The sequence below is a fragment of the Ammospiza nelsoni genome, chromosome 3, assembly GCF_027579445.1.
Source record: "Ammospiza nelsoni isolate bAmmNel1 chromosome 3, bAmmNel1.pri, whole genome shotgun sequence".
NCBI lineage: Eukaryota > Metazoa > Chordata > Aves > Passeriformes > Passerellidae > Ammospiza > Ammospiza nelsoni.
In genome coordinates, this window is record NC_080635.1 from 86,612,772 (window position 1) to 86,630,991 (window position 18,220).

An 18,220-nucleotide genomic window follows, 5' to 3' on the forward strand; every position below is an offset into this window, starting at 1 on the left:
AAAGTTATATGGAAAAAAAAAAAAAAAAAGATGTTCCATAAATATTAAAAGCTGAGGTAACATTAATATAGACAGGAATTAAAACCTACAAATATTTCTTATGAACCATTAGACTGTGTTCTTCTGTGCACTGAATTCTGTTATGAATCCCTCAAAGGCCATAAAAGCTATTTATTTCTTCTGACCTGGCATAACAGCTTGCCAATCAGATTTCTGTGACTGTTCTTCTCAGACCTAGTGTACAGAGACTGTTTATATCTCAGGTTTGACATATATGGGGGTCTCAGAACCTCAAGATCACCAGTCAAATGATATATAGAAATGTTCTCTAAAGCATTTGTGGTTGTTTCCTCTTCGCTGTTTTACACAGGTGGCAAAACCGCAACACTCATAACAAAAGACAGTCATTCTCAAAGCTTCTATTTTAATAACTAAACACTACAACACTTATTTCAACAGTAGAAAAATGTAATTAAACTTAAATGTTGCTCTTTAAAAAGTCAGGACTTTGAAAGTCCTTTCATTATCTTGAAAAAAATTCTAATTTCTTTCAGTAATTCATCAGGCAATCCCTGTGAACTTCCTTCTTGCTGCAAGTGAAACAAAAGGTTCCACAACACACAGAAATTTAGCAATCCATCTTAATTCAATGGAATGCCCACCATTCCCAATGCATTGCAATTGCAAAGCTGAAGGGAAAAGAGAACATGAAAATACCAGAGCATAAACCAATACGAATCTGATCAGCAATGGTACTGAGAGCTGTAATTTCCCCAGGGCTCTGCTAAGGAGATAAAGCTTTTTTAATGCATTCAGAATCACACAGTACCCAAGTGATTTAGGTTATATTTTCAAATCCTGTGCTGTGAGAATTCATGGGCTCAAGGACAAGCACTAGATATCTACAAGTATGGATAGAAAATATTTTACAGTTCTCAGTGTGCATTCACTTTTTTTCTTCCCAAAAATAATGGGTTCAGAGTACAATCCCAAGCTATATTAAAATTCAATCTCATAACCATTTTTCTGCCTTCAGAAAATCAGTAGAAAAGTTTAGAAATAGCACTATTAGTTTCATAATTCACTCTACAATGTTCATATTCTTTGCTTTCCCATGAGATGAGGGATTATCAAAAAACCTTATCCTTCATAAAATGCTAAGATCTCTAGAAAACTTCTTTTCTTTATAGCATGCAAGCTTGATTGAATAAGCATAGTCATCACCCACCTCTCTGTATTTTTAGATTGGTATCTACAAAAAAGGTGTTTACCTAGCAAAAAAAGTCTGCTACCTCAGTGCCATTGAGTATTGTATTCTGGTTAGCAGAAAATTATTTCCACTTAAAAACATCAGTCCTTGAATTAAACTGAGTTTATTACCATACAGTAAAAACCCTGAATTTAATCATAAATCTCTTTTAGTGTAATTTAAATACAACATATCAGATTAGAATTAAGGTATGCAAGTTTTTGGGCACTCCTAATATGTAACACATTCACTAAAATGCAAAAAATTCACTAACTAGAATAGATTTAGCAAATGTGACTGAAACTATGGATTCTTTTTTTCTACTCTTCTTTTTTTTAAGGGTAAATTAAATTAATTTCACTATTAGAAAAGTAATGCTTTTTTTCGTTTATAAAACTTTTTATTTTTTTTCCCCAATTATAGTATATTAGGACATCCTAAAATGAGATAAATCAGAAGCAATCTGAATAAAAACATCTGGTTAAATGTATAAAGATGTCAGAGGCTCAGCTCCATTTGCTTTGCTGTGCAAATTTATTTGTAGAAATGACAAAAGTGGACAACTTAACTGTGTGAGCATCAATTGGACTAAAAATAAACTCTTAGCTTTCCATATACAACAGTCCTCCTTTTGCCCATAAGAAGAGTTTGAATGTGACACCCATACCAATCTCTCATATTTTATTTCCCTCCCACATTTATATACCATGAATAGCAGTTAGGGAAGATATTGCATATTAAATTGAGTTGTGACAAAGAATATTCTGACTTGGTAGACAGCAGGCCAAACTGAATTGGTATCTATGGAGTAATGCTGCATCTTTCTTCTCAAAAAGGGCTTCATTTCAGAACTGTGAGATTTGACTGAAATTGGCCCAATCGTTCCAAACTTGTATAACAAATGTATACTCAGAAGGGTGACAGCCAGACAATAAAACAATGCTAAATTCCATCATCCAAAGAAATCAGGCTACGATTTGTGTGACATTTGATTTAAAGGAAAGCAACACTTATAATAGGGAAGAAAGCAGAAGGAGAAGAATAACATTGGAGTAATGAAGAATTATTTTTTAATTCAAGTTTCAGCAATTGCAGATAGTCTAAGAGGAAGAGAGAGCAATTGAGAAATATAATACTAAAAAGAGTAGGAAAATCCAGAGATAATCCCTCAGAAAAGACAGCTAAGTATCAAGGGCAACAAATGTGGAACAGGAAAAGGAAAGTCAGTTATGAAAACCAACATACGCTTTGTATGATACAAAATAAAGCAAACAATAAAATTGCTCATTTGTAAACCACTGGCATTTTCTTACAGAAGGCAAGAGAAGAATAGGGAATACACTGAAACAATACTTTCCAAAGTTTGTAGGTTATGGATATCTAATTGGGTGTTCAATAATTCCCTATATGTCCTAAATAATGCTGGGCAAGTTATTTTAGTTTAATAATACGAAGTTATAATATATGATGACCATAGAATTGCTAGATCTTCTCAGTAGAAATAACTACTGTAATCTGTGATCTCAGAGGCAACAGAGTTGCTGCTTTGTGAAGAAAAGTAAGCACATGCAAAACAATTCATTTTAAAAGAAGAAAAGTCCCATATCTGTTTGTAGAAAACAGAACACAAATAAATTATAAATTCAATAGAGTAAGCTTAGCTGTTATCTCCTAATCACTTAAAAATCAAACACAACCATCTTACCAACCTTCTACATTAGGGAAAAAAACCCCAATAAATCATAAATATCTTTTAGAATAACTCTTTTTTTTTTCAGCAGGTTTTTTTTATTGAAGTGGATTATATTTTCAGGTTTTTTAAAATGTTTTAAACCCATAAATTTTTAATATACACATATATATTCATACACACACATGTACATAGACTAAAATACTGTCTATATAGGTAAGGAGTAATACATAAAAATAAAATGCATCAGTTGTCTTTACAGAAGAAATTGCTTTGCTTTTTACTGATGGGAAGCATAAAACTGGATGAATGCATATGCATTTGGTAGTGCAAATATAACCACACCTACATTTTTTGTGAAATGAGATAATTACTATCTACATTTTTTATCTGAAATTAGAATGGCACAAATATCACTTAATTTAACTGTATCTCTTTCTTCGTTCTGATTTTTTTGTTCTACTACTATAACTATTAGACTAATAACTTAGCAATGAAAAGTCTTATCAAATTATTACTACTGTTGAGAATTTAATACTTATTCTGGATTTTTTCTGTAAGTACTTGGAAAATACTACTACAAGTTTCTGAATTTCAATGAACAATAATATTTTGACATTTTCTTTATTTTGAGAAAACTGCTAACACAATTTTCATAATTTAAAAAATATTTTATTATAAGGCCCATGTAATGGAAAAATGCAATATTCCATAATACCTTGCTCTGGATTTAAGTGAATTGCTTTTCCAGTGTTTACATAATAGAATAAAATTTTACACAGTCATTGAGGCACTCATGATCATAGTTTTGTTGACAGGTGACAAGTAGCAAGTGGGAGAAGTAAAAAGCATGCAACTTATCTACAAAGCAACTGATTTTAACAAGAGATGGATAGAATGAACAAAAAAATCCAGCAGTTCCTATTGTATCATGTCCTCTTCATCACATTCCCATTTATTTCAGAGTAGACCAAACAATCCTACTGGACTAAGTAAGAAAGGGAAACATAGAAGAAAAGAGTAATAAAACTATGCACTTGTTGTGTAAGCTGCAACACTGCCTCTGGAAGAACATGAACAAAATACAAACAACGTATGTTTAACTACAAGTTTCAGGGCAGAAAAGTAAGGAAGAGCTTGTTGTGCAAGGAAAAACACACTAAATAGAACCAGAACAAAGAGTACTGGCAAATATATCACATGGCTTTGTATTTTACTTATTTGTCAATCCTATAACTTGACAATCACAATTATTTTTGACTGCTCAGAAGGAAACTAAGACTGGGTGGGTGTGATATGAAAATATTCCATACTTGTAAGACTATGTAAGAGAAAAAATTTTACAGATGGCAGAGAGTCATGATTTCTTTGTGAGCATGCTTTATGAGCATCAGTCTAATTCAGGTGTTCAGAATCTTCCTCGCTGTCCATTGGCTCCATAGATATGATCTAGGTATAAATCTATATGTGTGTGTGTATGCAAATAAATGCTATACTGGATCTGGAAGTTACAGAGTTCACTGTCTTCATAGAAGCTCATGTGGTGCTGTATCTTTGGTTTGTGGCCAAAAGAATACTGATAACACAGGGATGTTCTGGCTTTTGCTGAACAGCATCAGGGCCATCTCTGTTTCCCACTATGCTCTGTCAGTAAATAAATTGGGAATGTACAATAGGGTGGGTGAGGACACGACTAGAGAGATGACCTGAACTAACAAGAGATTGTTCGTACCATAAAAAATCATGTTCAGCAACAAAAGAGAAAAGAGGGGGACTAGAGACATTAGGCATCTTTGGCTGGGCATCAGTCTGCCTGTGGGAGGTGGAGAATGGTTGCCTTTGCATCACTTTTATTTTATTCCTCTCTTCTTCACCTTATCCGTCATCAGTTAAACAATGTTTTTTATCTTTGTCTCCAAGATCTCTTGCTTTTAGTATTCCTTTCTTCTTCCCCAATCCCACTGGGGTGGGTAGGAGGAGAGCGAGTGGTTATGTGGTGTTTAACTGCCCAATACGGTAAAACCCCAACACATAATTAAGTTACCTAGACTAAGATCCTAGAATAAGGTGGCATGAATTCCCTCACAGATATCCAAAAATTAAACCAGCCATTCCATTATGTTAAATTGTTCAGCTCCTGTAATAGTGCTCAACTGTTGACAGTAAGACTATTTTAACAGTTCAAAAATATGCACAAACTAATGATGTTTTGATGTCACTAGTGGGAAAAAAACAAGAAACAAACAATGAAGATAAAGAGAAACAGTAAATGATCACAAAAAGTTCACATTTTCAAATGCTGATTATATGCATTTGAAAATGGATATAGAATGTACTATCTGGTGCTTTTTCATTTCCTGGAAATTTTTGCAGGAGTCTAAACTGCAAATACATGACATAGTGAATTATAAATCTTTTCATCTGAATATTTAAAATGACTTACTGTTACATTAGTCATGGAAAGATTATATAAATAGGAAAATAAGACAGTGAATACTAGAAGCATGAATTGGTAACAGTATAACTTAGTAGAATGGAAAGGGTTATCAGCTTATCATGTGTGACCTTTGGCAAATAACATCACCTTCTTCTCAGGCTTTTACATCAATAGAACAAAGATTCCAACTCAAGATAATTTAAATTTTAAAAATTCCAACTTATTTATTAAACAATCTATAGATTTTAAAATGCTATATAATATATACAAAACATATAAAGATCATTGTGCTAATTCATCCTTACCTTGGTAAGTCAGCTTAAATCCTTGCCTGTTTTCTGAGTGATCACTATAAAAATGGACAAGTGTTTCATGAGTAGTACTTAGCAAGGGAGATGGGAGTTCCATTCCACTAAACTGGCCAATCATAGAACTGGTGTGGTGAGGCCCATTCTGAATTTCAAGGAAATCATGATTTGCTTCAGTGGAGAAATTCAGAAACTGAATGTGTGCACCTGTAGCATTGAGAAAGGAAGAAAAACTTTATAACTCATGTTGTTTAATAGTAAAGCATGCAATAAAAATAAAATTATAATAGTTCTTATATTTATACTATATTATTACTATATTTATACTTTAGTCACTATTTAAAGTGGGGATGCTTGAGTTAAAGAAATAGCTGAAAGAATTAAAAGAGTTGGAGTTTCTAATTTTTTTGGTTATCCATAAATATTATAATCACACTTGAAGGGACAAATAAAAGTAAGCCATAAAGTCACAAAGTCAACAGAGGGATTTTTCATATTTCTAAACCAATCAACAGAAAGACTCATGGGAGGGGCAAATCACAAATCCTGCTGTACCATGGTACGGCTGGGACTCTGCCATCCCAAGTGCATCCCTGTAGCTGCGCCAAGGCCTCTCCCAGAGGCTCAGGATCAGCTAGGTTCCCTACAGAGCGAATTTTCTGAGGAAGTTTACCTACCTAGTTCCAGCTATCTGCTCTACCTCGTTTTTCCTGCTCTGGGCCACCTTTATTTGTTTCCTTTCCCCTCTAGCTTGGGCCAGCATGTCTTTGGAGCCATTTTACCCCATACGCAGCCTTATAAGATGCACTTGACTCCAGGTTGGAGACAGGGACTTCAGACAATTTACCACAGACCCTCTCCAGGAATCAGTCGCTTGAACAAGGCTTTTCAGTATTCAAAACATGCAGAACAGTTGGAAGTAAAAGCAAAATCTCATGGGAAGAGCTGTTTTGCAGCTATGGCACTACTTCCTCTGGACTAAGGACCTGAAATCCAGTCTGAAACTATGCATATGTATCATATCAAAACAAAAATGAGAGATAAATCCCTCATTTGGTTTGGAGACCTAGTGCCAAGTAACTTGCAACTGCACTTTTTGGGCCTAACTTTCCTTGGTAGACTATGAAGAAGCAGCTGTAACATAAAAAAACAGAATTACTGAATGAGCTAGCAAAGGAGTGTGGAAACAGTCAATGCCTTAACTGTGCTTGACATTCTTACTTAGCAGTAGAGACATATTCTTCATTGCACAAGAGAGCATTATAGATTAATTACCAAAGTAATAGATTACCAGGGTAATGCACTCAGTCTTGTTTATAGCTGATTTCTTCACCTCTGTGGTTTAAGATTGTATCAATGGTATAAAAAAGAGGGTTTTTTCCTATGAGTGAAATTAAATAAGCTACTGAATAAACTGGGTTTTATAGAACACTTGTTAAAGTATGGGATATTTAATTCTAGTGCCTTCTCTGACCTGTGCAAAGTGAGAATTATGAAAAGAAATATTTCAGCTGCTGAATAACAACACTTTATACAGCGCCATCAATAGAGAGGTACACACCAAACATATCAGAGTCATAACATCAGCCATCTCTGTATGAAGTTTGAGATGGCTAGTCTAACTTGAATGGAGTCACTAATTTTGAAATGCCCTCAGGATTTGAGATGAGTTAGGGCACCAAGCAGCCCGGAAACATCTTGACTTCAATATCAGTAGCTAGCGATTTTCAACAGAGACTGGATGTCAGCACCATAGAAATGATAAAGAATTGAGCAGCCGCTTAATATTATACCTAAATTGCAAAAATGACAAGCAGGTAATCAAATCTGGCATACTTGCATAGAGCCCAAACATTGTTTATGTATTTGAATAAAAGTAATCTACTGTTATGAATTATTCTCTGATGAGCCATGGAGTACCTTTAAAATTGAATTCTAATTTAATTTCTGAGAAGGAAGTTTTATGTATAGTTGTATGTATTCATTATAGAACAGCTTTGTGTTTTAAAGGTATAAAAGTAGGTCTAAAGGTAATTAAAAAAAAAAAAGACTTTCTAAAGCAGCTTCAAATGTCTTAATTTCAATTAGAGAACACACTGTATGTGTCCCCTCAAGGCTTAAATCCAAGTCTATACAATTCGTAAATGTCAATTTGATATGTCACAGAAGAATTTTTCTACACTAACTAATTTCTTACATAAAATTACATGGAATAAACCTGATAGCTACAGAAAATAAATAATTATCTGGTCAAACTATAAATATATTACTTTCTGCTTGAATCTCAACAGCACTTCCTCTCTCACTTGAATGTACTCTGAATAGTGAAAATTCCAAGCTGAGTTAATTGTTTTTATAAATGCTAATTAATTCACAGTGACAAAAGATCATTTTAAAATCACAACAACTCACTTGAAAAATATATATTTTCTATTTTAAAATATTTGGATTTTAGTAGTGTCTTCTTTTACATGACATATATTTTCATGTCTTGAAGAGAGCACTATATTTGAGGCACATTTAGCTCCCACAATTTTATTGTTATTTGTTTAAGCACAAAGGTTTTTTTGAAACAATAGAATATATGTAAACAAATAGCTTTTCGGTAGACAAGCTTGTACTTTTAATTAAAATAATATCCAAGTAGAAGTAATTTGGGAAAGATCACATCAATTACAATTTTGAAACCTGATATAAAGACATTATATGTGAATTCTGTGACAAATACTTGGGAAAAATATCACTCATGGAATTTGGTGATAAAAAACGTTCTTTGTAGCATTTTTAAAGGCAATGATAGATAAGTGCTATAAACACCTTGTATGTGTTAAAACCCTTACTAAACAAAACTATTGTCTTTTCTATTTATAGAATTACCATCACCAGAGGCCTTCAGAGATGTGAGAGAAGTAATAACAGGAGACAAGATGCTCCAGTGCAATTAATTAATGAAACATTTTCTACATGGAAAAGCTTACAGAAAAAGAGTAACTCTGAGACATGTGAAGGACTATTTTTCAAAGGCAGTATTGTAATTACCTAATTAGGATGACATTGCTTATATTTCCCACAAATGTAGCTGGAGAATGTCCATACTAGTGAAGGGTGTACTGCCTGTGATTCTCCTACATCTGTAAGGATATCGAAGGCTACTAAGGCTATCCATAATTATGATGGATCAGTTTTACCAGGTGTTCACTGATAAAGGGCACTATTCTAAACAGCAGCAAAGTATTTCTTACAGATTAACTTAGTAAAATACTATGAAAGTAGTACATCTCACTATAAAAATCCCTCTTATGAATTCAAAAGGAGAATATGGAAAATAGTCATTTCCTCAAATAGGGGATAGTAAATTTAGTAATGATTTTTTAAAATTATTTTTCTTATTGATCATTGGCATTGAATTTCCTCTTTCAGTTCTGATAATGACAGAAGACTGTGTTTTGTACATGAACTTACAGATTCCTTATTATTTATGATTACCTTCTCACCATAGTCATTACTTATTTGTGAATATATTTTGTATTACAATAATTTTAATGTATTAAACTAGCCTTAGTTGGCAACTATAATCTAGGATTTGGAATAGAGTTTGAGAGTGCTTTTAACCAAATTCATATTTCTAGAAGTCAGGCTTTGTCTATTTCTATAGAATATAAAAAACTATTTTAAAAGTCACTTGGAGAACAAAAGACCATTATTTAATATAGAAGTCAAAATATTTATTGCATCTGATATATCTTCATGCCACAGATCTCATTGACTTTGGAATCAGTTTTTGAGACAGGCTGAGTTAATAACAAGTTGGACTGGCAAAGACACTTTTTAAAATTGCCAACCATTTTCATTTCAGATATAGCAAATAATTACGTAGGGGTTCACAATACATCCACTGGATAAAATTGACTTCATATTGGAAGTAAAATATTTACATTAATATAATATTTTATATATATATATTTAAATCTCATGGTTACAAATAATTGATCTTCCAATGTTAGTTTACTTACCATATCCAATAGGCAATAAAATTTTCCATGTACAATCTAAGTTACTAGGGTAATTTCCAGGAAAACCTGGGCTCAGGATCACCCCAGCCATATTTGTCAGTGTTCCACCACATTTAGCTATTAAAAACAAAAAGAAAATCACAGTATTTTTATTAATATTATTTCTTAGTATTTGAAATATGCTTAATTCAAAATGGAATTTTCATTTTGTTCCCATGACCCAAAAGCAGTAAAATTTATCATAGTCAAAACACTCCTTGTGAAGGAGGAAAAAAAAAAGGATGCAATTTAGAGCAAAATCTTTACTTAAGGTGATATGTTCAGTGTAATATAACTGCAAATGTGTAGTTGCACATATAGACCAGGCAACCCATTGTGTCAGCTTGGCAATTACTGTTAAAAAGGTCTGGTGCTATGTTGAGATATGCTTCACGATCAGATAAACAAATCTGGAATTAAACTGAATTATGATCCCAAAGCAACAAATCTATTACTCAATATAACCAAGAATACACTTGCATTTAAAAGCAAGCAAGTAAAAAAAAAACCTATCACAGTTTTTGCTTTAATTCAGAAAGAAAATAGACTTGCTGCATAACAGAATAATTATTTACTTTCTATTGTTATGCTTCTATTCAGCAAATTCACATATTTGGAAATTGAAAACCCATTTGCATCATTTGGGATGATACTAAGCTAAGACATAAATACATGAAGCATCCTCCAATAAAGTGGCTAAGTTTACACATATGCTAGGACACAAATATGAAGTAAGAATAACTTCAAGAAATCAAATTAAAATATTGCAATTTTATATTTACTATTTGAGGATAAGGCCTGTGAGTCTCCAGGTCAGGCATTACATTGACACATGATCTGATAACACAGTTGTTATACTGTGATACTGTCGTAATAATTGTATTGATTTTGGCTTTCATTCTATAAAAATTAATATTTTAAGTGTTAGAGGTGAGAGAAGGGGGAGAGTTATGTTTTAAGCTCAATGTTTTCAAGAAGGGACTATATTTATCACGCAAGGTGAAACATAAGATTACCATGAAAAGAAAAGAAATAACAGAAGTGTCCAAAACCCAAAACATCCATCCTTGAATACATTTTCCATTTCTAAAACTGATTGGAAAGAAATGCACTACCTTCGTATCAATCAAAATTGACTCCTTCTGTAGAAGTTGGCAATACAAAATAATGCATGGGCTCAACTTGACAAGGAAACTATTCCACATTAGTGTTGTACAGTGTCATACCAATATTTTGAATTCTTCTTAGATATGAAACTATATAGGAACAGCTTTTGATAATTGAGTATTAAAATTAAAAGCATTCACTGAGGAATGTATTTCAAAGCTAAAGTGACAGTACATTATGATGGACATGTGCTTCTCACTCCTCACTTCCTATTTTTTCTTGAAATGAGCATACCAAAATACAGCAGAATCTTGACTCTCTTAAATTCTGTCTAATCAAGAAAAAGTACTGCAGATGATTATTTTCTATACACAGAAAACTCAGATCTGTTTGGCTAAGGTCTAAATGTACTAAGAGGAAAATGCTTTTTAGCTTTACTTTTGAACTCAGCATAATTTAACAGCTTTCTCAGATGAAAAGAGCCAGTGTTTCCTGGATCCCTGGAACTCCTTTTCATTCCACCACTCCGGAAGGCTTGGCTTCAGAGCTGCTCTCCACTGCCTGCTTCTTTAGGAAATCTTCTAGGTACCCTGCATGAACTGCCTAAGTTTTCCAATCTGAGTACACTGTAAAAGGAATCTCTTAATGCCATGAGGAAGATTCAGTCTGATTCAAAGCAGATTATTCAGGAAAAGCAAAACAATGGTTAACATATGGGTTTCCGCATTTGCCCACTCTCACAATATTTTTTAAAAATAGCATTTAACCATTTATAGACAAAAATATTAACTTTTTTTTTTCCATATTTCATAGATACAAATGGAAACTCAAAAGTTTTGATATAAGCAGAATTAAGTTGAGGAACAATGGGCATGACAAGGTCAGGAGTCTGATAGTCAGAAAACTGAAAACGGGTTTCCATACCAATGCAGAGAGGAGATGGATAGTTCCAGCGTCGAACTGTTCCTGGCATACAAGAAATATGAGAACGGCCCTGTTTGGAAAGGGCAAAATATCAGATTACAGATACTCATTTATGGAACTTTCCTGAGAGACAGAGCTACACAGGACCTCCTGGATAATCTAATTAATATATGTTAATATATGTTCTTATTTCAGCCAACTACATAATAATTGCTTGAATGAAACTCTATGTTCAAATAGTTAAGGTTTTATGTTCTTATTTTTCTCTTGGATAAATGTTCTAAAACATCCTTCCTCTGGTATCTTGAAAATTTCTTAAAAGTCGAAGCAGCTACGTGCTCTCATCTGATTAGTACACTGCCTGTTTCAATTCCAGCGTGTTCCATCTGCAGTGCAAGCATAGTGGTTGAGTTTTATGCTGCAACCTGCAGTGAATCAACCATTGCTCTGCGTGATTACTACGGACACGGACAGGAATTTGTTCCTCATGTACTTACTACAGATGTTCAATGTGGACCATGCCAAGACTGCCATCAACAAATAGCAGCAGGCCTTGACCTCTCACATGGCCTCACAACATGACCCACTGCATTCATGCAACATCTTGGCAGACAGCTGTAGAAATACAAGTGCCTCTTTATACAGCTGTCATGTTTCATTTACTCTGTCTATTTTTAAGAAAAATCACAGGAACCAAGCAGACTCATGTGATGGCAGGAAGTAAATCAAAGCATGGCTGTAGTTTGCACAGTCTAGTCCCACATACCTCAGGGGGAATGCCTAGGACCAAAATGCTCCCATCTTTGTTTTCCCTAGGAACAGTTCAAACCATTAACAGTAGCAGAAAAATTCTTGTTTTTTGTCAATTCTGTCCTTTGAGATACTCAGGTTATGCATTCTGCTGTTGAAATGCAAAAGCTGAATAAACTGGCAGGAGTGAGAGCAACAGATACAAAGATTGAGACACAGGACTGAGAACAGGGTTTAGTTTCTGTTTTGATTATTTGGATATACAAACTCAACATCCTGAGCTTATTTTGATCAGGTGTATTATGAGTCTAAAATTTTGTAAGGTAGCACATCTTATCAATATAATATGAAGATTGATTTAAATATTATTTGTCCATAGCAATCATAATCTCATAAAAATAAGAAAAAGAATGAATAGGTAAACTGCAATAAAAGAAAATCCATTTGATGACATTTCTTCCACACCATTTGGAATGTTTACACTCTACCTTGAATAAACTTCATATAGAACTGCATGGAATAAAACTCCTTTAATTAATCATTTAGTTAAGTATATTTAGGCAATCACGTTCTGAAAGCCAAACTAAAAGACATACAGAAAATTACTTGGAAGGAAAAAAGGATCAGTTTTCACTAAAATAATGAAAAGTAAATTAGTCTTTTTCTTCTAAAAACACTCCAAATTGATAATTCAATAAAAATATTTTTCTTAAAAGCTACATTACTAAAGGAAAATAAGTGCATGCACTTACTGTGTCATCTTAGTTACTTGCAAAATGGATGAAGTTTTGAATAATTTAATTAATGCAATATTCCTTGTTTCACTTTCTAGCCTTCCAAGATTGCATTATTTTATTTTATTCTCTTTTTCTAGTTTTCTGTGATTGCATTTCTCTGATGTGAATTAAGGGGGGAAGATGAAATTTAAGTAGCACAGTCCGGAAAAACATTAAATAGCCTATAAAGGATCTTTTGAAAAATAAAATTAAATGATTCCTCTAGCTTCAAGCCTCTTTCCAACAAGAGCACACTCTGATTTCAGTCTTTTAAAATTCCCTCCTGTGGGGAGACACTTAATCCTACAGCTAGCAATTATGTTTCTTATGCATCTCCAGGTAGTAGTTTGAGCTCTATGACTTTTCTGGTAAGTCTCAATTATAAACTAATCCACAGCTGATTGTTATTGCTAGCTGTGAATATGTTCTCTAAAGATTGAGGATAAATTCACAGCTAAAGAGAAAAAAAAATTATAAAAAGTTATGCTGGTCTATATTTGTTGAATAGAAAACATACTGTGCCTCATTGAACACTATTTTAATTATTATTTCTCTTTAATTTGGATCCTATTTTACTTGTCCTGTCTGACTAACATGCTATATATATATATACATATGAACTTTCTTACAGCAGAGTCCATACAGCATAGCAATTTTTATCAATATTTTGAAAATATTCAAACTATTTTCTACTGAATTTGGATATTGAAGATCTTTGTTTTACACTTTGAACAAGCTCATAAAACTAGGTTTTACATATGTCAGCTTCCACAGCTAGTATTAAAATTTTAGATTATTGAAAAAGAGGTTTACAGTTGGAATATACACAGTTAAGGAACAATATGCTATGAAATTTTAAGAAAGTATTTAATAATAGAATCCCTGTAAGTATATAGAAAAAGTCCAGTTAGTCATATGAGAGGGCTACAGATAAGAGCTGCCCACAGACAAAAGACATTATATGGTTTTGTGATAGTGATATACACAGTGCATTTAAATTTAGCTTTAATACAGATGAGAGTTTTTTTGTGTGCAGCTCTCCTCCTAAAAAAATGTATCATTATTTTATAATAATACCGTATTTATGAACTTGCATTCTGATTGTTTTTGTAAGTAAGAGTACATCCAAAGCATCAAGCCAGGGCTAACAATGCATATCTTCAAAAGTTGTCCTGTACTTATTCCAATCACTTCTGAACTATTCCTATCCTACTGTTATCACTCCACATCAGTGTTTCACCAGTACTACTTTAAGTATAGACAGAATATTTGATCATGCTGTATCTTGAGCATGTATCCATTTCTAATCCATGTAATTAAAAACTGAATAATGATGCCCTTTTTCAATATGCAAGATTTAGATATTTCTAAGAGTTGAAAAAGGTAGGGATAAAAGAGTCTGCAGTATGATGGGCAATACAAGTAGAGATCACCCCAATAAATCTAAGCAGTTTCAAGTTTGATACCTGTGTTAACCTTTTGATATTGCTGATGAAGAATGATACTTTAAGAGTAAAGTTCCTGTTCTAACACGAAACCTTAGTATGAATCAGTCCTTGGAGGAGTAAGGCTGATTAGTGTCACAATAAAAATCTAAACAGCTGATTGAGATTAGATGGCTGGTTTTTATATTAAATTAATTGTGTTATATGGAGATCATTTCCCATCTCCATAGGAAACCATTAGTATAGGCTTAGTTTTTTCACTTATTTCCTGTCAAATCACTGCTATAAGCTTAGCCATAAATCAGATGTTTACCTAAATATATTTCAGTCATAACAGCGCAGAAGCAGCGACCAGGATCACAGCAATGAGGAACTAAACAAACATCTCTTGGCAATTATATGAAAAGCAATTATATAGCAGCCTAGATAAATAAATCCCCCAAAAGGAAGAAACACAGCACTCTATAGTATAGTACTATAAAAATTTTCTAGAGAAAACATTTTCTCCATGTTATTTCAGTGTCCATTTTGATGGCCTTTACTGCTCAATGGTATGTTGATGATCTAAGACAAAATTTCCCAGCCCAGATTTACTGAGGGACAGAAATGCCACACTTTTGTAGCTTTATCATTTGGGAGCACTCACATAGGCTCCACCTAAATCACCGCTATGTACACACTACAGACTCTTCATTAGAATATGTTTTGGACCAGTCTCTTGGCATTTTATTCCTGGCAATCATTCCACAGTGTATTATTCAAAGAAAAAAAGAAAGAAAGAAATACCTGTAATGTATATCCTGGCTCACACTGAAATGACAAAACATCATTCACCATATATCTATCTCCTGATTTGATCCCATTGCTAGGAATTACTGGTTCTGGACAGGCAGCAAGACCTACAGCTGGAAAAAGTAAAGGCAAAGATTGAAAAAAACATAGATAAGTGGACAGCAGGTCTTCACTGATATTCTCTGCCTTAATGAATTATTTCCACAGAATTATGGGTATTTAAGAAAACATTAATTAAGAATTAATTTCAACAATAAACTGAAATTTTGTTTAAAACACAGAAGTTTTCACAACTGTTCTACAGAATATGAGTGGTATGGCTGAAGCACAAAGATTATACACTGTGACCAATTACCAGGTCACATTGCTATGACACACTACACAGTTTTATAGTCTCCAAAGCAGTATTATGATTTTAGCTTGTTAAAAATCATAGGTTTTATTTGTTTGCTCATTTTGCTTTACTGGGGTTTTTTAGTCCTTTTTTATCCTTGTGAAGGTAGTGGAGAGAGAAAAATGGAATACATTTTATGCATATTCTCTCTTTTCAACAATAAATGAGCAGAATTTATTGGTGGTTCCTTATTTTTAGGCAACTCCATGGACTATAAAGACATTTAGACATTGAAATTTAGTACTTTAATCCAAAACTCAGTATTTGCATAGGTGTCACTGGATAGTCTGTTCTTAATTGTTTTTAAGCCAGGTGTGAGAAAACAAAATATTAGTTTAACAAAGATTCTCCATTATTAGCAATTTCTTAAATTTGTTCACCTAATTTGGCAACCTAAAGTACAAAATTCTGCTTTTTGTCAAGTGCGTATCATTGTTTTGCCTTGTGTGCTATATAAGGAGTTTGCTAGTCAACACTACTGAAAATTAAATATCAACTTTTCCAAGTGAAAATACTGCAAATGAACAAGACAGTTGACAAACAGGAGAGTAGATTAAGTAATTCTGTGCTTTTAAGATTTTTCTTGCAAACACAAGGACCGGAAGAAGCAATTTGTAAGTTCATGGTCTGACAACAGAATCTCATTTCCTTCATGTGAAAGACCTTTTATGAAGTCAAATATCCGTCTTAAATACAATTTTAATTGTTAAATATTTGTTTGAGAAAATTACTCCTGAAACATTTTTATGTTGTTTTTTATGTTTTATGAGGATATGATCCATAGAAGCCAAGAATGGAATTTCGATAATGTGTGAGAAGATATTCTGAGAATTGATCAGCACAAAATTCTGTAAAGAGCAGAGAAACATGATACTTTGCTGAATGAGATCCTGTGCATCCTTCAATTCAGTTGCATGGAAAAAAACCCCTTACTACTACTCTCAATATCTTCCTATGAAATCTAACCTGTTTGGTGACAGCATGTGCAGCTGGACTGTGTTTAGTACAGAAATTGCATTATTTGACAATATTGACTGTATTCTGATATGTGACATGTTAGTCTGTTGCTTCAGATAGTTCATCATGAAACAATATCTGATATTATTCACTGAGACCCTAGCCTTTCTCGGGAAATACAATTTTCTTACAGGAAATATTGATCACACATTTTCATACAGACATAATTTTTACTTTATGCCGTAAACCATTATGTATGTACTTTTCATCATTCAAATATAAATGCCTTACAAAAATTAAATGCACAAATAAAAATTTCACACAATTCCACTCTTTTCCAAGTTTTAGCTGAAGTAAATATATTTTTCCTGATAAAGCACAAGGAAGTCTGAAATAGCTTTTATACTTTCACAGGAAATTGTGATTGCTGTGCCATTTTTTTTCTTTCCTGAAATTAAGTTCTATGGTCCTGAATGTTCTTTGTTAGTCCTGTGCCCTTGAGTTTCACTACATTTCACTTTTTTCAGGAATTGAAGGTATTGTCAAGCCGTTCAAATTCTGAGTGAAAACCATCAAGGTATGAAGTAAAGGCTTCATAACAAATTATGCAAGAAGTATCAAACAAAAAAATTTCAAATTATCAAATAAAGAAAAATTTAATAGTTGCAAATAATGGGATCTCCATGAAGCAGTTATTTTGTCTTCTGGAATTTATAATTTAGGAAAATATATGAATGTGTTTTAAAGATTTTCAGAAATTTCTGTCATAGAATTTACAAATTTTTATATTCTTCCAATATAATCAACTTTCAAATGATGTTATGGTGACTTTCCATGGCCACTAGGAATCTCATGTGTGGTCACTGTGTGGAACTGCAATGTTCCAAATAATCATGGAGATATTGTCATTAACTTCAATGGTTTGGGTTTTGCTGCAGGTTAACTAGTATAATTCTTTTGGTCAATCAGCCTGTATTCCACAATATCATAAAAGTATTTGCATCTGGAAAGTTTGAGGAGTATAGGTACTAAATAGCTGTGATATGCATTCACACAAACTGTTTCAGCATTAAGTGAAATGCAATACCTCATCTCAGTAATTCAAATTACCATATACAGACTGCTGTTCACTAATTTGCAAATCCAGTGTTCAGATGCAACTGAAGAAAATCAACGCTTGTTTCTGCATTTTCTCACCCTTCTCGTTCTTGAATAGAAAATAAAATTTAAAAAGATCTGCTCCAAGATAACTGTTTTTAAATAAATAAGCACCTGACAAAGATGCAGTGACTAAATTGCTTACAGATATCTATGTACTTGCTGAATTCTGTGAATATAA

General features: G+C 33.1%; 1 protein-coding gene across 1 annotated transcript in view; it reads right to left on the reverse strand.

Annotated features, from left to right (window-relative positions):
• CSMD1 (CUB and Sushi multiple domains 1) overlaps nucleotides 1-18,220 on the reverse strand; it is a 1,067,119-nt gene that overhangs the window by 119,396 nt on the left and 929,503 nt on the right. The window contains exons 38-41 of the mRNA XM_059468452.1: nucleotides 15,525-15,643; nucleotides 11,768-11,837; nucleotides 9,698-9,814; nucleotides 5,682-5,891 (exon numbers count right to left, since the gene is read on the reverse strand). Of these exons, the coding sequence (XP_059324435.1) occupies nucleotides 5,682-5,891; nucleotides 9,698-9,814; nucleotides 11,768-11,837; nucleotides 15,525-15,643 (516 nt within the window). The remainder of the gene's footprint in view (nucleotides 1-5,681; nucleotides 5,892-9,697; nucleotides 9,815-11,767; nucleotides 11,838-15,524; nucleotides 15,644-18,220) is intronic.